We start from the raw sequence: 24584 nt of genomic DNA, 5'->3' as shown, positions 1-24584 counted from the left end.
TTTGGCTTTTTGTTTTCAGAATCATCCAGCTGCTCTAAGATTTGCATCTCGGTTTAACAACTTCTAAAATGCAACCGGTCAACTTATTTCCTGTTATGGATGAGTAGCCACACCGGCTGTATGACAAGACACATGCAAATCTTAAACTTTGTGCTTGGATGTGCTGATGTCAATTCAGCAGAGAAAACCGTGCTGTATATTAATCTGTAGATAATATAATAAAAGTATTATTATTATTATTATTATTATTAAACATTATTAATGGTGTATTAGTATTCTAGTTTGGTCTATAGTGCATCACCACTAACAAAGATGCAAAAAACTTCACTTGTCTACAGCTTGAATATTATATTTAAACAAAATCAACTTTTTCGGACAACTTGCATTTATTACAAAAACATATCACTGATATTCTATAATGCATTATAACTAACCTTCCAAAAAAAAATCAAATTAAGTTATTTCCCTATTTCCCACAGACAACTCTCATTTCACCACATCCTTACCAATACGCCACAAACCCCGCCTCCTCTTAATATCTACTTAATTGGCTGATTTGAGAAATGATTAATTGTACCACAACCTGACTCGACCAGGGTAAATTGGAGTTACCGGGTACCATCTGTGTCTTTCGTAACTTTATCATGCACAAACGATGCTTTACTTTTTGCTAGCCCTGCTGTCTTTTATTTTCTGCCCCTGGTCATCCGTGGAATGACCCTGAAGAGATGGACTGTGTTTTATTGCAGTATAACAGCCTGTGGATTTTTCTCCCTGGGCAGAACCCCGATAATGGGACGCCATGCAGGCGAGTAAATGGTAAGTGCGCGTGCTACTTTAAAACATGGAAGAAAAAAAAAACACCTTTTAAGTCTATGCACAACAAAAAACTGAATTCCTGATTGTGGTAACATTTTAGTTTAGTGCATGCAAATGAAGCTTAAGTGAATTGATAGTTATTGTTGTGTTTGTCCGCTAACTTTAGAAGATTAAATTATTATTATTATTATTATTATTATTATTATTATTATTATTAAGCTAACTGTAGTTCCCTTAAGAAACCAACTATGTTTAGTTGTGAAAACAAATATTAAAGTAGTTTCTTGTTAAACCTGAAGTTACCTGAAAACTATATTTAACTCACACACTCAAAAACACACAATTCTACCAAATTTCTCATCCTTTACCTTTAATATATTAATATAATGAAAACAAATGCGGAAAGTAAAACCAATTCTAAACTTATTTACAAAAATATAGTAAAACAAAATACAGCTGTACTATTTATTACCTATACAACTCGTCCCACACCCAAACAAAAAACAACTCTAATATATACGTGTGTGTGTGTGTAATTAAACGGGATATCTTTGGCAAATGCGGCAAATCATATTTTTAAAACTTTTTTCCCTTTCAACAGAACTAATTGAACTAAACGCCATGTTACTCCATCATTCACGCTACCCATTTACAATTAACAATTAACAACACAATGTATTTGTCCATGCGCAGTCCGTGCAACTTCATATGCGACTTGCACATAACTCCTAAACTTGACCCCTACCGCTAAACCTAAACCTAACCCCTACCCCTAAACCTAACCCCGGGTCTACCCCTAAACATAACTGTCACTATTAAACTATTACTATTATTTCAACACCGTTGGGTTTGCGGCCGTACTGCATCCGACGTTCACCGCTTGAACTGAAAGGTAATACGCATTAATATTTTCATCTATATTTCATTAAAAAAAATCATAATTTTCTGTATTTTCCTCGCGTTATTTAAATTAAAATGACTTCGCAAAGCTTAACGACAAAAATGTTTGCAGAATATTCTATTTTTGGTGCGAGTTAAGTGTAGGATTACTTAAACAAAAAACTATTTTTCAATGTGTATTTTTTTTCTTTTACTTAAACTATTTCAGTATTTAAACAGTAAATGCTTTGTAAATACCTCTTAGTATCTTTTACAAAAGGAATAAAGAGAATCACTTTTTTTGTCAAGTCAAGCAATCCCCTTTTGAACCAATTTTTTTTCTTCTGATTTTTGGTAACTTTAGTTTGGGGATAAATTATTAGAATCAGATTTAAAAATATGTTATATAGTCTAACGTGTCATCAACACATTTCAAAAGAGTATTATCGTTCAATATCATTCTGTAATCATTTTAATCCATACTTTGTATAGCATTATTAACATAAATTATAAGCATAAATTCGTTAACTACATTTTTGGGGATAGTGTGCCAATTTTCAAAGCTTTAGCTTGAGTTACTTAGAATTTTTTTTTCAGAGTCTATTTGGATTAAGTACGAGTTCGGTATTTATGAAATAGACTGTTTGCTACACCAGATCTTCACACAGTATGGCTCTTTCATAACTTTACAGAAACAGACTGTTGTAATGGGCTTCTCCTGTAGTGCAGCGGCCGACGCGATTTCAGGCCATCTTACCTGGCCATGAGACTCGCTGTAACGGGAAACAACAGCTCCGGCAGCCTGCTTCCCAACGTGACTCTGGGGTACCATGTCTTGGATTGCACCTCTGTAGCGACCTGCTTAAAGAGAATATTGTACTTTTGTTTCAGCCAAGAAAGGGCTGCAAGTAAATTCACAGCCCTTCTTGTACAACGATCAAACCAACGTGAAGGCAGTGATCGGCCCCATGTTCAGCAGCATAGCCTTGAGTTTGGGACCCATTCTGAGTCCCTTTCTTATGCCACAGGTAAGTCTTTCCCTTTTCTTACAGAAAGTAAAGCTATTCTTTTTGACTATAGTAGTAATTATTATTTTATTCCTTAATACAATTGTGTGATCAATATACAGAATTTAACATTAAAAAAACATCCTTTAAACTATCTCTCTCTCTATCTATCTATCTATCTATCTATCTATCTATCTATCTATCTATCTCTGTCTGTCTGTCTATCTATCTATCTATCTATCTATCTATCTATCTATCTATCTATATGCCTTTGATTTTTGGGTTAAATAACAGGGGCAATACATTCTTATCTTTCTGTACACCACCCCCCAGATTGCTATTTCCATATACCTGCTGATCAGAGGTTTACCTCCTGTTGAAATCATTAACAAGGACACTATAATGCCGATATGCAATATCTGAGGTCTGGTGCTGAATCTGTCTTACATTGGCCTGCGCGGCTTGTTCAGCTTCGTTTGTTCACACATGGGGGGGGGGGGGGGGAAATACTGCCAGATAACTACAACGAGGCCAAGTGCACTGCATTCAGTTTGTTCATATGTATAACTTCATGGATTTCTTATCAGGTGAGGGGCGATGCTTCAGCTACTGTCAGTTTCAGTGGACCCTGACTGCCCTCCTCGGAAGTGAGAGAGACAGTGCAGAGTCTATCTAAACTGGCATTGAAATACTTGATTTGCATAGCTTATCAAGCCATCCTACCCTATTACAGCGAAGACACAAGGACTGAAATGCTACAGATGATTAAAGGCAGAGATGCCCGGCTTTGCCGAGTTCGAATCTCTTTCTATTGAATCGGAGAACTCTAAGGCCAACGAGGAACCAGTGTGCCGAAATGAAGCTTTCTCCGAGATCCTTGCCTGTTACCAGGTATGCGACCAGTGCAGGTCACTGAATTCTACAGACGTGCCCTCCCTGCTGGAAGCCTTCGATATTCAATCTTCATTCAATGTCTACACCGCCGTGTACGCTGTTGCACACGCACTGCACCAGTTACTAGGCTGCAACTCTGGAGAGTATTATTATTCACTGTGGCCTGGTTTACAGTTTCAACAAAATAAACCCCGTAAACAGCCTGACTAAATACCAAACTCCAATTACTTGTATATCTTTTGTAAGCCAGCTATCTTTGTGTATTCATAATTAATATACATTTATTTATTTTTTAAATCAGTTGCACTATTCTCCCATTAAGTGTGTGATTCTTTAACCAAATATTGAAGAATATATACACTCAGAAGTAAGCAGGCTTCTGGTGTAATCTATTATAAAGTTGGAGTCATCTATCTTTTTAAATATACAGTAAAGAACATTTAATGGGTCTACTCTAAACCATTCTGCTGATGTAAACCATCCAGCTACTGCAAGATTTGCATCTCGGTTTAACAATTTCTGAAATGCAACCGGTCAACTTATTTCCTGTTATGGATGTGTAGCCACACCGGTTGTATGACAAGACACATGCAAATCTTAAACTTTGTGCTTAGATGTGCTGTCAACTTAGCAGAGAAAGCCATGCTGTATGTTAATCTGCAGATAAAATAATAAGAAAACCTTTACTATTATTATTATTATTATTATTATTAAACATGACTTATTTTGTTTTATTCTGTTTTGACTTGTTCTTTATATCACTAACAAAGCTGTAAAAAAAAAAAAAAAAAGGAAAAACCTCACTTGTTTACAGCTTGAATATAGACCTGCTGTCATTTTCTGCCCCAGTTCATCCGTGGAATGAGCCTGAAGATCTGCACTGCGTTCCACTGCAGTATACCAGCCTGGGGATTATGTGATTAGGGGATTGTTCTCCCATAATGGGACGCCATGCAGGCGAGAGTAAATGATAGGTGCACTTTCTACTTTCGATTACCCAGAGACTTTTGGTGTAGGCCTACATTGACATTTAAAACATGGGAGAAAAATGTATCGCTTTTTAGTAGGAAGTATATGGAAGCAGTTTTGTACAAAAAAAAAATCCTAATTTTGGTAACACTTTAGTTTAGTGCATACAAATAAAGCTTTATTAAATTAACAGTTCTTATTGTTTTTGATAGGTAACTATAGTAGAAGATGACTTTTTTTTAATCAATAAGGCTAACTAGTTCTCTGAAGAAACCAACTATGTTTAGTTATGAAGTAGTTGTTAAATTTGAAGTTACCTGAAAACTTTTATTATTATTTGTATTTATTTTTTGGTAAACTAAACCTTGCTGCCTTCTGACAGAAAATGTTTAATTAAACCAATATTTCAATATGGGCAGCAGTGTGGAGTAGTGGTTAGGGCTCTGGACTCTTGACCGGAGGGTTGTGGGTTCAATCCCCAGTGGGGGACACTGCTGCTTACCCTTGAGCAAGGTACTTTACCTAGATTGCTCCAGTAAAAACCCAACTGTATAAATGGGTAATTGTATGTAAAAATAATGTGATATCTGTATAATGTGAAATAATGTATAATGTGATATCTTGTAACAATTGTAAGTCGCCCTGGATAAGGGCGTCTGCTAAGAAATAAATAATAATAATAAAAATAATAATATATTTAACAAGTGTATTCTTTGTGAATAAGCTGTAATATTTTTTTTAAGGAATTTTTTGTAGGAAGTCAAGCTAATCATCTTTGAACCAAATATAATTTCAGATTTTTATTAGAATCATTTCAAAATCTATTCACGTGTTACGTTAACACATTGCAAAAGTGTTTTGGTGTAACCCAGACCCTCTCAGCACAGAGCCGGGACCTTCCCAAACAAGGACATGCTTGTCTAACTAATTGCAATCAATTATTTAAAAAAATAAAAAGAAATAATTATACAATCCCTCAGGAAATCAGATCCTGTATGTTGTCATTCTAATTACACAGTAGCCCAAGTGGTAAACAAATTCGTTTGAGAGTCAAACCGTCAAATATCCCACAGTATGTAAATTCTGCTATAGAAAAAGCACACGCAGACATGTACAGAGGCAGTGTGTATAATCCATACCCTGAGGAACAACAGTCATGGCCGTTTCTTTTATTCTCTTATTCACACACTTGTGTGCTGTGACCTTGGCTTACTCTGAACCCAGCTGCACAGAAACGCCCGGACCCCAGTTTGAGTTCCAGCAGGACGGTGATTATTTGATTGCTGGATTATTCCCCGTTCACAACTCCCGTAGTATAACCAGAACAGTACCTGAACTGCCGGACTGCAATACGTAAGTGCTCCATTCTTCATTTAAAAAATAATATTTTTAATGTAATAAAAATCTGCACGTTTAACAATGGTAAATGTCTTATTTTTTAGTGAAATTTTCAACAAACATGGCTATCATTTGATGCAAGCCATGCGATTCGCCTTGGAAGAAATAAACGGTGCCACCAGTGTTCTGCTGCCCGGTGTTAAATTGGGATACGAAGCATACGATATCTGTTCAGAGACGGCTAATCTCCTAGCAGCATTCAACATCGTGTCCAAGCAGAACGTTGAGCACCAAAATGAACAGCTAACAACAGTGACGCACAATGACCCCAAAACTATAGCTGTGATCGGGCCAGACAGCAGCACCTATGCTTTCACCACAGCGAGCGTAATGGGATATTACTTGATGCCACAGGTATTTACATACTTTAAACAGCATTTTATTTACAAATGGTTTGATACGGGCGATATTCACACAAATAAATAAATCACAAAGAGCTATGGTCTTTGTATTTTGGTGTTTAGATTACAGTAGCTGGTTTGGTGCAAATCAGCACCATGTTTTAACAGTTTTAAAAAACACAATGCTTGAAACAGGTTTGGATCATATATCAGACTTGCTGTAAAAGTGTGTCATTCCTTGGCTTATTCTGTAGTGACCTCTTGTGGATCCTACTGTGGTAAACTTTTTGATAAAGCCACTTTGAAACCTTAACGCTGGAGAAGACAATCCTATCTGTTCTGGTCAATTCCATTGGTTTCCATTAACCACTGAATTTAGTCTTGTTAAATAATTGAGGAATAAATTGAAACAAAGTCCTGCTACTGAATGGACTGCAACTGGTTGCCTATCTGTTTTATTATAAATAGCAATTATGTTACAACTGCAGTTTTGACAGCGCTATGGTAACAATGTAAAACTGCATCATTATAATTATTAACCTCGTCTTGCATGCAATGCAGTATGTGAACTGAGTGGGATTATAAAACCCTTTGTTAAATCATCCCTCCCTTCCTGCTCCCTTTACTTCATGTGTTAATAAAACACTCTTTCATATTTGCAGATCAGCTTTGAGGCTTCCAATGAATTGCTGAGCAACAAATGGTTATACCCGTCTTTCTTGCGCACTATCCCCACCGATAGGTATCAGGTGAGGGCGATGCTTCAGCTACTGTCAGAGTTTCAGTGGACCTGGATTGCCCTCCTGGGAAGTGATGATGACTACGGGACACAGGGGATGCAGAGTCTATCTAAACTAGCATTGAAATATGGGATCTGCATAGCTTATCAAGCCATCATACCCTCTTACAGCGAAGCCACAAGGACTGAAATGCTACAGATGATTAAAGGCATTGTCCAAACCAACGTGAACGTGGTGGTAGTTTTTTCTGGCAAACGCAAAGCCAGCGGGTTCTTCTCACTGGTCGTCGAGCAGAACGTTACGAATAAAGTGTGGATTGGTTCTGAAGACTGGTCCATGTCCACGTTGGTTTCCAGGCTACCTAAAATCAAAAGCATTGGCAGCGTCATGGGGATATCCGTCAAAGCGGCAGAGATGCCCGGCTTTGCCGAGTTCGAATCTCTTTCTATTGAATCGGAGAATTCTAAGGTCAACGAGGAACCAGTGTGCCAGAGTGAAACTTTCTCAGAGATCCTCGCCTGTTACCAGGTATGCGACCAGTGCAGGTTGCTGAATTCTACAGACGTGCCCTCCCTGCTGGAAACCTTCGATATTCAGTCTTCATTCAATGTCTACACCGCCGTGTACGCTGTTGCACATGCACTGCACCAGTTACTAGGCTGCGACTCTGAAGAGTGCCAAAAAAAACAGGTGCACCCTTGGCAGGTAAGGGGTTAACCTTAACAAGTCAGATCTATTTTATATAGCAGATGCACGTTATATATCTACTGTCACCCGATACGCATGCCAGCGTCAGTGACACACTGTCGCTGGAGGTGAAAAGCGTTCAGTGCCTGCTGGCGCTGGTGTGTAACACCTGTAACATGTTAAACCAGCGCTCAGTGCCGCACCGCCGCGGACCAGCAGCCAATTTCAAGCTAGCAAGCCAATATAGAAAGTGTCACATGACAAGTGTTCGTGTGCTGTTTTAGCTTGCTGAAATCATCTTCTTTAGAAACTTTATTTTTATTTTTGATGGCGCACATTGTAAGTGATATTCTGGAAGGGGAGACTCCCTTTTCAAAGTTCGTAGAAACAAGCAATCAGCAGCGACAGCGCTTCCCGGCAGCTTTTGTCGAAATTCTCTTTTTATAGTATTTTCTGTTAACATTAGTTTATGGATAATCTTGTTTGCTTTTAAATTGTCACAAAAAGACTGTTCTGTAGTCCGTTCATTTTAATTCCCTACATGGTCTTGTTCTAGTGCTCAAATACACACTCCCTTTATTCTTTCTATATTTACCCGAAACCTCGCTTAATATAATTTTAGGAAATGACATGTCAGCGCTGTGCTTGCATCCAGAGCGCGTCTGCCGATGAAAATAAAAATACGGCTAAAAACAAAACAGTATTCGGTTCAACAGAGACAGTCAGTAGCTTAAAAACAAATAAATGAAATTATCCGTGTCTGACTGCACAGTTTGAAATTTGAATGCGCCGCCCCTGCATGCTCTGCGACGCACAGCCAATAGGCAGGGACGGGACGTTGAAAAGAATTATTGGAAATGTGGGATCAGGCTTAGAAGCAAAGGTATATTTCAAGGTCTTAAAACGACATTTCCCACAATTCTTTGAAAAGGGAGTCTCCAGTGTGTCACTGACGCTGGCATGCGTATCGGGTGCTACTGTACATATATATATATATATATATATATATATATATATATATATATATATATATATATATATATATACTGTGTGTAAATGTATATATGTGTATATGTGTGTATATATATATATATATATATATATATATATATATATATATATATATATATATATATATATATATATATATATATACACACACACACACACACACTTAAGGGCCATTCTATACCCAGTTTAATGTGTATTGATGTAGTTAACTACTTAGGATCTGGCTGCAGGTTGAATTAGTTCATTTATTTTAGATCCGCCACTGTTAGATCATTCAAACAATCCCCCGGTCTGGAAATGTCTGAGTACTTTAAATCCACGTGTTTATTCTTACTGCAATTACTGTAGGCTTCATCATTTTAATAATAAAGAAGGATACAGCACATGCATGTATGTGTTTAATGTTTTTGTTTATTGTATTTATCATTTGTTATTTGCAGCTCTTGCAACAGATTAAACAGGTTAATATTTCCATTCATGAAGCCCCATTATATTTTGATAATAACGGAGATCCCCCTACCGGCTATGACATAATTGCGTGGGACTGGGCTGGTGACCGTGTATCATACAAGGTGATCGGATCATACAGCCCCAACCCAGAGAGACTGCTAATCAACAGAGACTTGATTAACTGGAATGCCAAGGACAACAAGACAGTAAGTTTGGGATCTTTCTTTTTGAAAAGTGTAGGAAAGTCATGTATAGCATAGTAAAGGTGTAGTGTAGATTTCAAATCATGTTTATTTATTTGTGAACTTTGAACAGGGTATGTCAGTAGACCATTCCTGCATGTTTAAATGTTTTCTAATAATTCTTCTCTGAATATAAACCACACAGGTGCCCACCTCTGTCTGCTCTGCGGAATGTTGGAAGGGGTACAAAAGAGTTGTGACTGGCGCTCACGTTTGCTGCTTCAACTGTGAAGCTTGTCCCGCAGGAACTTTCGTGGATATAGATGGTGAGAAAATAGATCAATCTGCACTCTTTAACTCATCCAAAACTTCCAACACTAAATGTAAAACTGTGTCTACTTGTCTCATATATGTTTAACTCCCACACACACTGACACAAACACAGATACACAATGAGTCAGATGTGACACGCTTTTGTGCAGGCTGTGTTTGCATTCCAGTTTGTGTATGGAAACCTGCTGGCCCAGTTGCTTTCACCCAGTACAGGGTTTACATGTATGATATTCTTCACCACTATATGTGTTCCTCAACTTTCTAAAAACAATTTCACTGACTAGGCCATTTACTGCTAAGAGCATAACAGTTTATTTTTGTATCCCCTTCCCCCCCATAGATCTTTTCAATTGCAAGCCTTGTGAGATACATCAGTGGTCTTTGCCAGAGAGTGACGCCTGCCTCAACCGAACTGTAGAATACCTCCCATGGAATGACATCACTTCGGCAGTGCTGATAATCACCTCAGTCATGACACTGCTTCTGACTATAGCCACGGCGTGCCTTTTCCTGCTAAACCTGAACACCCCAGTGGTCAAATCGGCGGGTGGAAAGACATGCTTGCTCATGTTGTCCTCCCTGGCGTGTGCGTCCTGCAGCGTGTACGGTCACTTCGGCGTCCCCACGGCCGTGGGTTGCGCATTCCTCCAGGAGCTGTTCTGCCTCAGCTTCACCATCTGCCTCTCCTGCGTCGCCGTCAGGTCATTTCAAATCGTGTGCATTTTTAAAATGACTGGCAAGCTGCCAAAGGCTTATGAGTTCTGGACCAAAAATAACGGCCCACATGTATTTATCTTAGTCTCTTCTGCCATTGGGTTCTTTATTTCACTTATGCGCATTGTCCTGGATCGTCCTGTACCAATTGAGAACTACAGCATCTCTCCTGATAAGATCGTGTTGGAATGCAGCGGGACCCAGTCTGTAGGCTCCGCTATGGAGACAGGGTACGTGGGATTGCTCAGCTTCTTGTGTTTTGCATTTAGCTACATGGGGAAAGATTTGCCAGCGAACTACAATGAAGCCAAGTGTGTCACGTTCAGCCTGTTACTATATTTAGTCTCTTGGCTTGGTTTCTATACCACCTACGCAGTCTACAAAGGAAAGTATACCCCAGCTTTTAACACCGTCGCTGTATTGGCTAGCGTGTTGGGTATACTCGGGGGTTATTTCATGCCCAAGTGTTATATTATTCTGCTGAAACCTCAGCTTAATACTGCAGCGCATTTTCAGAATTGCATTCAAATGTACACGACCAAGAAAAGTGATCATTAATGCTAAAATGTTACTGCAGGTAATCATTCTGTACTTTAAAAGCCAATGGAATTACGACATTACATTTAAGGATCCTGCTGTTAATGTCATTATTTATTCAGTTTATAATAATGTTTAAAATACTTGCAAGTTTATTATTATTTATTATTATCTCTGTAACACTTTAAAATCATAGCTGCAAGATCATATGATTATCAATAGAGCTTCATAGGATTGCATAGAAGTAACATGAATGAATAGCAAATTTGTGTTTGTTATTTTGTAATGATGTTTCTACTCTTGAAGATAAATACATTTTTTAAAAATTGCCAGAAATTCATAATGAATTCAAGTTGAACACCACAGCAGCAGCAGCTAATGCCCTGGAATTCAGTGGAATGTGCAGTGATTGTATGAAAGTTTAAACATTTGTTTATTATTATCAATTGTGGCTTGATTTATTATTATTATTATCTCTGTAACACTTTAAAATCATAGCTGCAAGATTATATGATTATCAATAGAGCTTCATAGGAATGCATAGAAGTAACATATGAATAACAAATATGTTTGTTATTTTGTAATTTTTCTATACCTAAAGATGAATGCATTTTTAAAAATTGCCAGAAATTCATAATGAATTCAAGTTGAACACAGTAGCAGCTAATGCCTTGGAATTCATAGCAATGTGCAGCAATTGTATTAAAATTGAATTATTATTATTATTATTATTATTATTATTATTATTATTATTATTATTATTGATTGATTTACAGTTTCAACAATATAAATCCTGTAAACAGCTATATTGCCTCATTAAATACTAAGCTTATATTGCTTTGCATGTCTTTTGTAACCCAGCTATCTTTTTGTATACTCGTGATTTAAAATAAATAAAATCCAATCCAAATGGAATTGAATGCTCAGTAAGATTGTTGTCTTCTCGTGGTGTAGGGGATGATTTTTCAGAGTGTGTAAATTACTAAAAACGTTCAGGATGTCAGCTTTTTTATTTTATTATTTTTTTTAAATATACAACCTAAATTAGTAAAACTGCCTTGAATACCTTCTGTGCTTATTTCTAGTTTTGTATTTTTAACAATTATTCTTGTCTTTGAGAGAAAAAAAAAACGAGTATGGCTTTGAAGATTTGCCCAGAGTTCTTCCACATTTGTCTACCACACCCGTGAAGCAATCCTTACAGTGTACACTATATTGGGGAAGTCTATAATATTTAGCCGCCCCAAGAATCTTGGTTTTCTTTAGGGTCATTCAAGTTTGAAAGTGGAAATGTGATCAAGTAAGACTGATACTATTCCCCCTGAGATATATATATATATAGATAGATAGATAGATAGATAGATAGATAGATCTAGATATATATATAGGTTGATAAGAAGAAAAAATATTTTTATAAATAAAATAAAAATAAAAATACCAAAAGTTTAAATTATTGAAAATTTATTTCATGACGTTTTGGGCAAAAGCCCTTCTTCAGCTGTGTAGAAAGAAGAGTAACACAGTGCAGTAAACTTGTTGATTTTCAAAAATTATATAATAATGGGATATCAATGTTGCATTCATCATCCTGAGGTTTTAATTCATCACCCTTTAAATATATTTATATACTTTATGTTCCCTTTCCTTGTTCACATTCATTTATATAGTCGCTGTGCTCTGATTATCACTGTGTGTTTTATGTATTGGATTTGTTTTCGTTTAATTTACTTACTTTCACTAACTGTCACACGATATTCACCTGGATTTAATTCCACCCCTATTGACTAATGCGCTAATTATACGGGACATTCTTCACGAGGCTGACCAGATTACCATTAAGAAGGGCTTTAAAAACAGCAGCGCCAGAGAGAACAGGAGAAGAAACAGAACACCGCGGCGAGATGCAGCTTGTTGAAGATGGGCAGGCAGGCGGGCGGGCAGGCAGGCGGGCAGGCGGGCGGGCAGGCAGGCAGGCGGGCGGGCAGGCGGGCAGGCGGGCAGGCGGGCAGGCGGGCAGGCGGGCAGGCAGGCAGGCAGGCAGGCAGTGAGTGAGTGAGTGAGTGAGGGAGGGAGGGAGTCAGGGAGGGGGAGAGAGAGCGAGAGCGAGAGAGAGAGGGAGGGAGGCAGATAGATTATGAACAGATGTTCTGATGCAAATCAACTCATCTAAACATAATAAAGAAGGCCTAGGGCATTAGTTGTATTCGCGTAATGAGTTCTAAAATAGAATGATGCGTTTCTATTTGCTTTGTCAGGAGAATTTGCTTAATGTATAATGCAAATATAATGCAAACACGCACCTGTGAGTACGTTTTAATATTAGAATGCTGTACGCATAAAACATAAATCAAGTTCGCGTCACAGAGTCGTGATGGTCCATTGCAAGGCTGTGAGCTGTGTCTTTAGTAACTTCATAGATGCACAAACGATGCTTTACTTTTTGCTAGCCCTGCTGTCTTTTCCTGCCCATGGTCTTCCGTCGAATGACCCTGAACATCTGGACTGCGTTCCATTGCAGTATACTCAGCCTGGGGATTATGTGATTGGTGGATTGTTCTCCCTGTGCACAACTCCGATAACGGGACGCCATGCAGGCGAGTGTAAATGGTAAGCAGTACACTTTTGACCTGCTAACCAGATAAGGTTTTGGGTCATTGAGTAATTTACTCTCCAATGTAGACACTAAAATGTATTCTGGGTGAGTAAAATGCAACATTGCCTTGAAGTCAGGAGTACTCCTTTCAGTAAATAGTCTACATGCTTGAATGCTAACTGATGGGGTATGCAACCGCCTTACGTTTTAACTTTTAATGTTAGCTGTCCCGGCATTTCTATGATGCATTATCTATAGCTGCCGCGCGTTCAGTTGACCATTGAGACGTAGGGAACCAACGAAGTACAAGCAAAATCGCTATGCGTATTCGTTACGCATGATATTTAAATATCGTACGAAATTCGTGTTTTTCAATGCATGGATCACACAGTATGCAGGTTATTTGGAGCGCTTCTTGAATTACTCAGAGGCTTTAGATGTACATTTGCATCTAAAACATGGTAGAAAAAGGTATCATTTTTTAGTGGGAAGTCTTTGCCGTGTACAAATAAAACACTTAATTGCTGATTTTGATAGCATTTTATTTTAGGGATCTGTTGTAGTATGTAGCCTACAGTAAAACATGCATATATATATATATATATATATATATATATATATATATATATATATATATATATATATATATATATATATATATATATATATATATATATATATGCGATAATATACTATACGCACGTTGCCGCTTCCTCTGGCTCAGGAGCTGCTACACATAAACCTAACCCGACCTCAAATCACAATTTTAAACAATTGCCTTAATCCTTAACCTGATGTCACAGTCAGATAGCACAATTGCTTTTCAGTCCCCATCAGCGGGACGATTGAAATATGATTCTCTATAGAACAGATGTGTGGATGCTTCCAGAAGATACAAAACTGACGTATCGATAACCTGCTTAACACATTAAGTACTAAATACAATGTTTAGAACAAAAAAAAACATAGGCATACATAACCAGTATACCTAATCTACGGGTTTTTATGATGTGGTAATTAAGTTTCCCCCTGCAGTGCGGTGGTCGACGAGATGTCATGCCATCTTTTCCAAGTGATGAGACTCGCTGTGATGGAAATCAACAGCTCCGGCCGCCTGCTTCCCAACGTGACTCTGGGGTACCATGTCTTGGATTGCACCTCCGAGGCGATCTGCTTAAAGACAATGTTGTACTTTGTTTCAACCAAGAAAGGGCTGCAAGTAAATTCACAGTCCTTCTTGTACAACGATCAAACCAACGTGAAGGCAGTGATCGGCCCCATGTTCAGCAGCATAGCCTTGAGTTTGGGACCCATTCTGAGTCCCTTTCTTATGCCGCAGGTGAGAGTCTTTCAGGCTATCCTTTTATAAATAGACATCTCTAAGCTTCAGTTTTGTTCAATACGCATTATACGGGGGATAGCATACCTGAAGTCTCTGGCATGCTCCTCAAACCTTTTGCGCAAAATTCTGGCGCAGTGGATGGGTGTGTTTGTCTGTCTTCTGGAAAGTAGCCATCGTCATTGGGGTACAAGTGATTTGATCAACAACGATTCTTAAACCATTAAGCGTCATTGTCCTCAATTGAGGACAGGGTACTTTGTAATGTTTTTGGACGTGTTACTGTAATGTTCTCTTTACCGTAATGATAACTTACTCTAATTCTGTTAACCCAAAAATGCAATGCATCAGATTGCATAACTACAGTCAAAGGAAAATGTATTTGGTACTAATTGAAGTAGTATATATTCATAAGCATGTATGTAACCTCCGCACTCCTTCGCGTTGTATATGTCTGTGGTGATACCTGGCTAATACTTTTTGGTTTTATTTTTTCAGGTCAGTTATGGAGCTACAAATGAGAAATTAAGCAACAAGTGGTCATATCCCTCCTTCTTTCGGACCATTCCCAGCGACAATTACCAAGTCAGGGCAATGCTCATGCTGCTAGCAAAGTTTCAGTGGAACTGGATTGCACTCCTGACCAGCGAAGAGGACTATGGGGAGGATGGAGGACAGAGCTTGCTGGAGCTGGCCTCCCAGTTTGGGGTTTGTGTCGCGTACAAAGGAAAATTGCCCACTGGCAGTAGCAATTCGACCACAAGAATAAATGAAATGATCCAAAACATCATCCGATCGAGGGTGAACGTTACAGTCCTATTCTCTTTGTTTGCTCCTGCTGTCACATTCTTCCAAATGGCAGCGAAAGAGACCAAACTGAAAGACAAAGTGTGGATTGCCAGCGAGCCCCTGGCGTACGAAGCGTTCCTGGAGCAGAACGCTGGCAAGCTTATAATACTCCCAGTCACGCAGCCGAAGCTCCCTGAAGAACTTGAATCTGAATTCAACAGGAGAGAGAACGCTAAGACGGACACACAGAATGAGACGAAGGCAATGCACGGCTGTGAGGAATGTGTCTCGGTTATAGATAAGGGAGTCGATGGACAGTATGAATTCAGTGTATATTCTGCTGTACACGCTGTAGCGCATGCTCTGCACCAGCTACTGGGATGTGACTCGGGAAAGTGCCGCAAGGACGCCTTTCATCCCAAAGACGTAAGAATATTGGAAACATTTTACATTAAGTGTCTGTAATTTAGTGTTTATTTTCATAGCAGTTTCTTAATAAATACATGTGTACTTGTTCATAATTTACAAGGTTATGCATAGCTACAATGTATTTAATGCAGACATCTTTTTGCACGATATATGTAAGTCCATAGTTGTATCAGAAAATGGTTAGGTTTAGAGATAGGGTTATGGCTAGGGTTATATCGTGCAATAAAATTAAACATTAAGCACATTGTAACTATGCAGAATAACATTGTAATTATGTGTAAGTAGACATGTACTAATTAACTACGATGCAAATACACAGTAATTGGAGACACTTGATGTAAAGTGTTACCCTATTTAGTGGCAGGGGTTTATTAAAAGCAGTTAAAGCCTCTGTGTGTAAAAAGATTGCTAAACACTGGTTTTCGTTTATTTTATTGCAGTTGCTGGTGGAGCTTCAAAAGGTGAACTTTTCTCTTCTCAACCACTCTGTGTATTTTGACAAGAACGGGAACCACCTTTCTGGTTATGACATCGTTGTGTGGGACTGGAATGCTGGGAAGCTGTCTTCCACTAAGACTGGGTTTTACAGCCCTGCATCGGAAACCTTTGAGGTCGATGGAAGTTTGATCAACTGGACGAATAACAAGGTGATCTTAATAAAGGACTTCCGTGAGGCATTGTGTTTTTATATACTGTATGAAAGAGAAATGGAGATTCAGGAACACCTCCATTAAACACTCAATGTTCTGATATGCATGACCTGAATGAACCCGTGTCTTTGTTTTGGGCCCAGGTGCTGACCTCGGTGTGTTCGGAGGAATGTCAGACAGGACATAGGAGGAAGTGGGCTGCATCGCATCGCTGCTGCTTTACCTGTGAAGTCTGTCCAGAAGAAACTTTCCTCAATACCAGTGGTTTGTAAAACCTGGACTCTTGACACTGTATTGTATGTATGGTTACCACATGGCTCCAGATTTCAAGGGGCCAGTTCTGGCTTTTCAACTCGCACCCCAATGCATTCTGGTAAGTGTAGTCCTGTTACTCAAAGAAAACAAACAAGTGAAAGGCACCTGAGACCAGCAAAACGTACAGGAATGCATTGCGGTTGGGGTGATAATGGCCAAAAACCGTATTGATTTTCAATTCATCTCTTTTTTTTCTAGATCTCTATGTCTGCCAACCTTGTCCGAACGGACACTGGTCATCTAAAGGAAGTGCACTTTGCCAGCCCAGAACCCTGGTGTACCTCTTCTGGACGGACAGTGTGTCCATCATACTGCAGGTGGTGTCTCTCCTTTTCCTGGTTATGGTTTCAGGCACCGCGGCTGTCTTTGTGACTAACTTGAAAACTCCAGTGGTACGGTCAGCAGGAGGCAAAATCTCCTTACTCATGTTGGCATCGCTGGCATTGTCTTGTTGTGGTGTCTTTTCTAATGTTGGGAGGCCCACTGTTGCGACCTGCCAGCTTGCGATTGTGTTTGCTTTGGGTTTCACAACCTGCCTTTCGTGCATCACAGTGAGATCGTTCCAGTTGCTGTGTATTTTCAAACTGGCTGCAAAGCTGCCCAATGCCTTTGATTTTTGGGTTAAAGAACAGGGGCAGTACATTCTTATCTTCCTGTGCACCACCCCCCAGATTGCTATTTCCATATGCCTGCTGATCAGAGGTTTACCTCCTGTTGAAATCATTAACAAGGACACTATAATGCCGATATGCAGTATCTCAGGTCTGGTGCTGAATCTGTCTTACATTGGCCTGCTCAGCTTGTTCAGCTTCGTTTGTTCATACATGGGGAAAAAACTGCCAGATAACTACAACGAGGCCAAGTGCACTGCATTCAGTTTGTTCATATGTATAACTTCATGGATTTCTTATTTTACATTGATATCTGTATATACAGGGAATCCAGCTGCTTTTAATGCAGCAGCTATGTTGATTACTTTATTTGCAGTCTTTGGGAGTTACTTCATCCCTAAATGCCACGCTATCCTTATTAGACCAGAACTGAACACCACTACACACTTCCAGTCCTGCATCCAGCTGTATACAATGCAGAACAATACACAGTCCAAGCTCAACTGATGATCTGTTACTGAAGTGCCAGATCGAACAAAAACATTCCTGCAAAACTTACCTAATACCAATTGCTGTCATTTCCTAGGTCTCACATTGTAGAAGTTTATCAGCTGTCCCTGTAGGGGTTGCTGAAGACCTTAGCATTTGATTATGCTGTGTTTGCTAATTTTTATATATATATATATATATATATATATATATATAATATCAATGTTATTTCTTATCATAATATTACTGTTGTAGAAACAGATATTTTTTTTAAAAAAAAATTAAAAAATGGTGAAAACTTTACCACTGATATAAGTCTGCACCATTTTTTTTATATGACGGAAGCTTTTTAGGAACCACGTTTTGTTTTAGAACTGCTTTGTGAATATTGCCTATAGTGAGTTAAGTGAATAAGACCTAATATACTCTTGGAAATCGCTCTCAACGCTGTACAGGAGAAATGACGCATATTTGCAGATCCGTTTTTGCTACAATCCTGTAAAACAACTGGTTGAATGTTGTTTTTTTTTTCACATTGGACAATGGTTTCCTCGGGCAGCTGCTGAGATTATAATGGTTTCGCATTCACAAACAGTAGCAGGGGACCTAAAACTCGAGGTTGTGTCCTACAGAGTTAGACTCCTGTCCTGTGAAGCAATGACTCATCGAACTGTGCCATTGAAATGCCCACTCGTGTCTTGGCACATGGGGTTCGATTCATGTTGAAACTACTATAGCTTAGAAACCTCTCTTGTAATGTTATCGATCTTGTATCTGAGTGTGATTGTGTTATACTGCTTTTTATAGGAATTTCTTAGGAATGCATTTATTAAATAGTGTAATGTGTTTTTTTTCAATAAGTTAACCAATAAATAAACTGATTGAAATCGAGTATTTGGGTCTTCAAATAAATCTCTCATTCTCTTACAAATTCTATGATTATCCTAACATATTTTTTGTTCTAATATCTTGCTGTTTTGTTATTACCACATTTGTATTTTACGTCCCAGTTTATTTTAAGGGGCTTTTAGTTTATTGATTCTGTATAACAGTGTGTTAAGATTTGGTAAATATATTAACCTATTTATAAACGAATAAAAAAATCTAAAAGAAAGGAACATCATCATCTCGTGCTAACTTTACTGCACTGAAAATGCTTTGAAACACCTTTTCAATCGATTTGCAGTTGATAATCCCAAATTAGGGGTCTGAGGTTTGCTGAAACGTTTTAGCTGACCTTAATTCGTTCATAAATAGGTTCATACATTAACTAACAAACAGCAAGGAAATGCACACCATGTGTTCACCCTTTCAGTCCTGGAGGGACCGCAATAGCTAGCCTTATCAGTGCCGTACGTTAACACAAGCCGTCGCAAAGTTCTCGTGTATATTCAATAAGCGGACTTATTCGGCTCGATAAAAACTAATACTTCAGGACTGAAAGGGTTAATATGTGAGACGGTTAGCTACAGCGCTTTTTTGTCACCTGTTTGTTGGTGTTCCCCACGTTCGACAACAATACCCTCCGAGGAACAGTGAACGAACGTTCGGTTGCGATGTGCCTCAAGGTTTGAGTTTGGCAGGTGCGCGTTCTTTGGCGTGCTGTCAGGGGTTGTTGTGAGTATAGCAGGGCTCGCTCTGAGCTGAGAAAGGTCTGCTATTTGCATAAAGTGCTCTAAAGTAAACTGCAAACTGCAAACACCGTCCGGAACAGCTGTGTTTGTTAAGAGCAAATCAGTTGGTCTTATGTGATGTTCAGTGGTTTGACAATTATCTATTCATTGTATATTAAGATTGTACTCATCTAGGCCTACTCCCGTGAAAAGTTTGTATCCTTTTTTTTTTTTTTTTGCTATGGGAAAAGTTGATTACATTTACGATTTAACATTTAACACATTAATAGGCTACCATACTAACAAGTCGCATTTTATATGCATATTTGAATAAATATAATTATTGAAGTAGGTGTTCTTTGATGATGATAGTATTATTATTATTATTATTATTATTATTATTATTATTATTATTATTATTATTATTATTATTATTATTTTATTTATTTATTTATGTATTTATTTTGCAAACGCCTTTATCGAAGGCGACTTACAAGTCTTATAGGGCAGCAAAGGGTTACAATGCAAGCTTAATATTTAAACACAGTGTACTTTACAGTTAGTGCAAATAATACTGTTAAATAATAATGATTAAAAAAACGTCTGCATAATGATACGGCTCCTATCCAGATGGTCTTGTGGGAATCAAACGCAAGAATGAATAGCAACATGAATGCAGCACGGAACACGACACGCTTCTTTTGTTGTGTGTTTGGAAGCAGTCGATGCACGGACAGACAGTGTGGGAAAGCACGAGGGGGCACAAACCCACAGCCTCGCGTTTCAACAAGGCCGGCAGCTGGATTAGTGAAGCTGTTTACTCAACAGTGCAGCGAGGTCGGTCAAAACACTCACCGTTACAAAAAATAAATAAATAAAAAAGGAAATTATAACTGTTTGTTTGTTTTTAAACGTAAGAATGTCAGATGAACTACTTTAGGTTTATGTTTGTTATATATTAAAAATGATTTTTATAAGCGTTATAATACAGGACACACATTCATAGTCTATTGTATTCTACTACATGGGCGTTACAGGTTGTATTATTGTCATTATTATTATTATTATTATTATTGGTAGCCTACTATATGACCTGTGAATAAATAAGATTACATTTTTATGAAACGCTGGATAATTACCAAATGTGGGGCATTAAAGCTGCATAGAACCAGCACTTAACACTGTGCTCAGGATTTGCTTGTATTATGAATGGGCTCATGTACATTCTAGAACTACCCGTATTCCCTGCTTGCATTATGAATGGGCTCATGTACATTCTAGAACTACCCGTATTCCCTGCTTGTATTATGAATGGGCTCATGTACATTCTAGAACTACCCGTATTCCCTGCTTGTATTATGAATGGGCTCATGTACATTCTAGAACTACCCGTATTCCCTGCTTGCATTATGAATGGGCTCATGTACATTCTAGAACTACCCGTATTCCCTGCTTGTATTATGAATGGGCTCATGTACATTCTAGAACTACCCGTATTCCCTGCTTGCATTATGAATGGGCTCATGTACATTCTAGAACTACCCGTATTCCCTGCTTGTATTATGAATGGGCTCATGTACATTCTAGAACTACCCGTATTCCCTGCTTGTATTATGAATGGACTCATGTACATTCTAGAACTACCCGTATTCCCTTCTTGTATTATGAATGGGTTCATGTAAATTCTCAGTAGATGCGGAGTGTGAAATGGGATTCATATAGAAGTACAATAACGAGAGGAAAAAAAATATCAAGTCATGTTTGCAGGTGATTTTTTTTTTTTTTATTTTCATTTTAAACGATCATTACAACATTACACAGGGTCAAGTCATCAATATGATGAGGGACATAACAGCAAACCCAAATCCATGCTACAGCGTCTCTTTACTCAAACTTTACAGAATGATTAAACACTCTTCTGAACACAGAAATTCATATCGGGGATCACATTCCCGACACATATCATCTGGGTAAATGTACAGGAATGTGTTTGTTACCCCAAAAAAACAACAACAAACCTTACAAAGGTATGAGAACATCTCGTCATAATTAATGACTCGGATTAATCATTCTGAAATAACACAATTCACACATCGCAAACTGTCTATAAATATTATAGAACCCATTACAATTTATACAAAAATTATGAAAATACCTTCACATTGAAGGAAACAACACGGGCAATTATTATTATTATTATTATTATTATTATTATTATTATTATTATTATTATTATTATTATTATTGCAATGCACAGATTGCTCTTATAAAAGTTATTGTGATATTCACACGCAAGCTATTCTCTTTATATAACTCTAAAACAAGCAGCAAAACACATAGCCTTTCAATAGAAAGCGGAACGAGACAAACTTTTGCAAAACAAAATGTCATATGTAAAAGGGGAATTCATATTTCCTACTGGGAGAGGATTTCTTTCTGCACTGTCGCATGAAGCCACGTCATGATCCTCTGATTTACAATGAACACTGTCTGTGTGAGTTTACCAGGGTCTCCACAGCACCTTGCAATCGCCCTGGGAAGAGCGTTTGGGAAAGCCGTGTTGGGAGCCCAGTGCAGCCGCTGCGCTGGACAGATCCCGCGCGCCCATCTGAGTGTTCTGGAAGTGCTTCAGAACTTGGAACTGGGATTCCTTCGTCGGGTCTTGGAAGGACAGGAAGCGCAGCGTCTCCTCCAAGCACTGGGAGAAGCCGTCGCTGTAGCTGTGCTGCGGGGTCTTGAAGGAAGCCGGGTGGCTGCTCTGTCGCAGGTAACCCACGGCCATGTCTAAGATGTCAGCTTTCTCCAGCTTGGAGCTGGGGTGGTGCGCCTTGAACTCGTTGTGCAGCAGTTTCTTCAGCTCCTCGATGCTGACGTTGATACGGTCCCTGCGCATTTTTTCCACCACTGGTTTTCTCATCTGTTGGGAAAGAAGATAAAAAAAAGTACATTAAACAGCTGCATAGATTTATATTCTATCCGCATCGATATTGTTAACGTGTATGCGCACCAGTTGAAGTGTCCGTATGGATCAATACTTACTTTGAGTTTTTCTTTAGAGCTCAGAGCTAGGTTGCACACGTTGATGGGAGCCATGCTGTATGACAGCTGCTTCAGGCAGGCAGTGCTGTGTCTGTTAAAGGTCTGGGCGCGTTAATGCAGCTCTGTTGCTCTTGCTGTCCTTTATTTATATCTCTGCTGCTGTGCAAGAAAGTGTGGGTCTCCGTCTTCTGAGGCTTTCCCACACTCGGGAGCCAATCAGCGGCCTCGGAACGACAATGGAAGCGGTTTCAATTACTTCACGCTAAATTGACTGCATATTGCTCGGGGATAATAACCCTTTTCTTGTGAACAGGTGGAGTGTGTGCCGCACAATGGAGAGCGCTCGTGGAATGATGTGGTAGGACCTGGGAACGGGTTGACCCCGAGGGAGACAGAACCGCTTTCTCAATCGCGTTCTAGAATCACATGACGTACCATTCATTCAACCGGAGTTCTAAAAGTGTGGACATGGCGGGAAAACTACCAAATGAAACTTTTTGTACTTTTTTTTTTTTTTTTTTTTTTTTGCCGACTGCTTCAAATGATTTTTAAAGCCTAATGCCCCCCCTTTTTAATTGCGGGGGGGGGGGGGGGGGGGGGGGGGATTAAGTGGGATTTCAGGCATTCTTCTGTGAGTTCCCGCTTGCAACTTTCTCAGAGTTCAGTGGCAGATGTGCAGAATCAGTTCAGATGTATTTTTTTTTTCAATTAAAGTTCAATAAAAACAACGCTTTAGCTGGTAATTTTAGTAAATCGACTTTATTAATCTAAATACAAAATTAATTCTAAGTCTAAGTCTAAAGTAATGTCATTAATAACAGACCTAACAACAACAACTAATAATAATAATAATAATAATAATAATAATAATTCTTAGTATAACTGCTTGTGTGTAGCAAAATGCATTTTTATAAATTCAGCGTGCATTATTAATTATTCACATTATAGGTGTGCATTGTTTCAGACCTTTTCTAATTACATTTTTTTTAATTACTTAACAAACCTAGGCTGTAAGTAACTTTCCGTGTTAATAGAATTATACCGCACACGTTGTGGTCTAAACACGGACTGCATTGAGCCACATTCAATACGCTTTTAATTAGCCAACAATAACTAGATCATTGCTTGCTAATTAAAACGTGTTTAGTGAGTTTAATTTAAAGTTCTCTGCAACATTGTCTTTCACTTCCTATTTTCTAGATGGAATTTTAAGACTACAAGACTCGTTGCCCCAATCTGCAATGTTGGCACATTTTTTAATTGATAACAGTTGAAATAAATTGCATTGATTCCTATCCAGATGATCCATAGGGAATGGGATGCTAGAGAAAGGCATGTCTAATAGGCACGCTTCCATTGTTGTCTGTGTGGATACAGCGTGTGGGAAAGTAAGAGGAGCTCAGACTCCAAGATTCCTGTTTGAAGAAGACATCTGTTACACAAAAGGGCCAGCGGTATGTGGCTGTGAATCAGGAAGAGAAAACAGACGTGTTAATCAAGCCCAGAGAGCGTTTCTATCGAATCTCAGATAAAGAAAAAAACAGACGTGTTAATCAAGCCCAGAGAGCGTTTCTATCGAATCTCAGATAAAGAAAAAAAAAGGTTGTCTTGCATTAACACGTGGGATTTCTCCACAGTGTACAGTGCACAGAAAAAAAAATAGTTCATTGCAATATGATAAAAACCTATTTTAACAGTTAAAGCAACGGGGGAAAGGCAGATGAACTAGGACACAAACTGACAGATGGTTTAAAGA

At 38.6% G+C, this 24584-nt stretch overlaps 3 protein-coding genes and 1 long non-coding RNA gene across 4 annotated transcripts; 3 read left to right on the top strand and 1 right to left on the bottom strand.

Annotated features, from left to right (window-relative positions):
• Window positions 1–571: 571 nt before the first annotated feature.
• On the top strand, window positions 572–5029 carry LOC131701889 (uncharacterized). Its single transcript, XR_009309135.1, has 3 exons — window positions 572–819; window positions 2590–2726; window positions 3293–5029. It is a non-coding gene; the product is annotated as an uncharacterized LOC131701889 (long non-coding RNA).
• Window positions 5030–5661: 632 nt separating this feature from the next.
• On the top strand, window positions 5662–11618 carry LOC117425797 (taste receptor type 1 member 1-like). The gene is made up of 6 exons (XM_059002557.1): window positions 5662–5921; window positions 6011–6320; window positions 6970–7752; window positions 9186–9401; window positions 9583–9703; window positions 10051–11618. The coding sequence occupies exons 1-6, from the start codon at window positions 5725–5727 to the stop codon at window positions 10980–10982; spliced, it is 2559 nt and encodes an 852-aa protein (XP_058858540.1). The 5' UTR covers window positions 5662–5724; the 3' UTR covers window positions 10983–11618.
• Window positions 11619–13069: 1451 nt separating this feature from the next.
• LOC117963705 (taste receptor type 1 member 1-like) lies at window positions 13070–18331 on the top strand. Its single transcript, XM_059002537.1, has 6 exons — window positions 13070–13568; window positions 14590–14893; window positions 15392–16108; window positions 16552–16758; window positions 16905–17025; window positions 17275–18331. Exons 1-6 carry the CDS (start codon window positions 13333–13335, stop codon window positions 18192–18194), a joined length of 2505 nt encoding a protein of 834 aa, XP_058858520.1. The 5' UTR covers window positions 13070–13332; the 3' UTR covers window positions 18195–18331.
• A 3374-nt stretch (window positions 18332–21705) lies between these two features.
• On the bottom strand, window positions 21706–22971 carry LOC117425497 (transcription factor HES-5-like). Its single transcript, XM_034042458.3, has 2 exons — window positions 22829–22971; window positions 21706–22706 (listed from the first exon to the last, which is right to left on the bottom strand). Exons 1-2 carry the CDS (start codon window positions 22880–22882, stop codon window positions 22290–22292), a joined length of 471 nt encoding a protein of 156 aa, XP_033898349.1. The 5' UTR covers window positions 22883–22971; the 3' UTR covers window positions 21706–22289.
• Between the last annotated feature and the right edge of the window lie 1613 nt (window positions 22972–24584).

The sequence above is a fragment of the Acipenser ruthenus genome, chromosome 27 (genome assembly GCF_902713425.1).
Source record: "Acipenser ruthenus chromosome 27, fAciRut3.2 maternal haplotype, whole genome shotgun sequence".
NCBI lineage: Eukaryota > Metazoa > Chordata > Actinopteri > Acipenseriformes > Acipenseridae > Acipenser > Acipenser ruthenus.
Note: the sequence above shows the minus strand (reverse complement) of the source record. Positions and strands in the feature narration are given on the sequence as shown.

Bases quoted from the DNA above. Each gene is read 5' to 3' on its own strand.
- LOC117425497 (XM_034042458.3), bottom strand. From the start codon at position 22,882: ATGGCTCCCATCAACGTGTGCAACCTAGCTCTGAGCTCTAAAGAAAAA. The intron at 22,707-22,828 runs GTAAGTATTGAT...CTTTCCCAACAG, and splicing joins GCTCTAAAGAAAAACTCAAA to ATGAGAAAACCAGTGGTGGA.
- LOC117425797 (XM_059002557.1), top strand. From the start codon at position 5,725: ATGGCCGTTTCTTTTATTCTCTTATTCACACACTTGTGTGCTGTGACC. The intron at 7,753-9,185 runs GTAAGGGGTTAA...TGTTATTTGCAG, and splicing joins AACAGGTGCACCCTTGGCAG to CTCTTGCAACAGATTAAACA. The intron at 9,402-9,582 runs GTAAGTTTGGGA...TAAACCACACAG, and splicing joins ATGCCAAGGACAACAAGACA to GTGCCCACCTCTGTCTGCTC.
- LOC117963705 (XM_059002537.1), top strand. From the start codon at position 13,333: ATGGTCCATTGCAAGGCTGTGAGCTGTGTCTTTAGTAACTTCATAGAT. The intron at 13,569-14,589 runs GTAAGCAGTACA...TTCCCCCTGCAG, and splicing joins CATGCAGGCGAGTGTAAATG to TGCGGTGGTCGACGAGATGT. The intron at 17,026-17,274 runs GTTTGTAAAACC...TTTTTTTTCTAG, and splicing joins AACTTTCCTCAATACCAGTG to ATCTCTATGTCTGCCAACCT.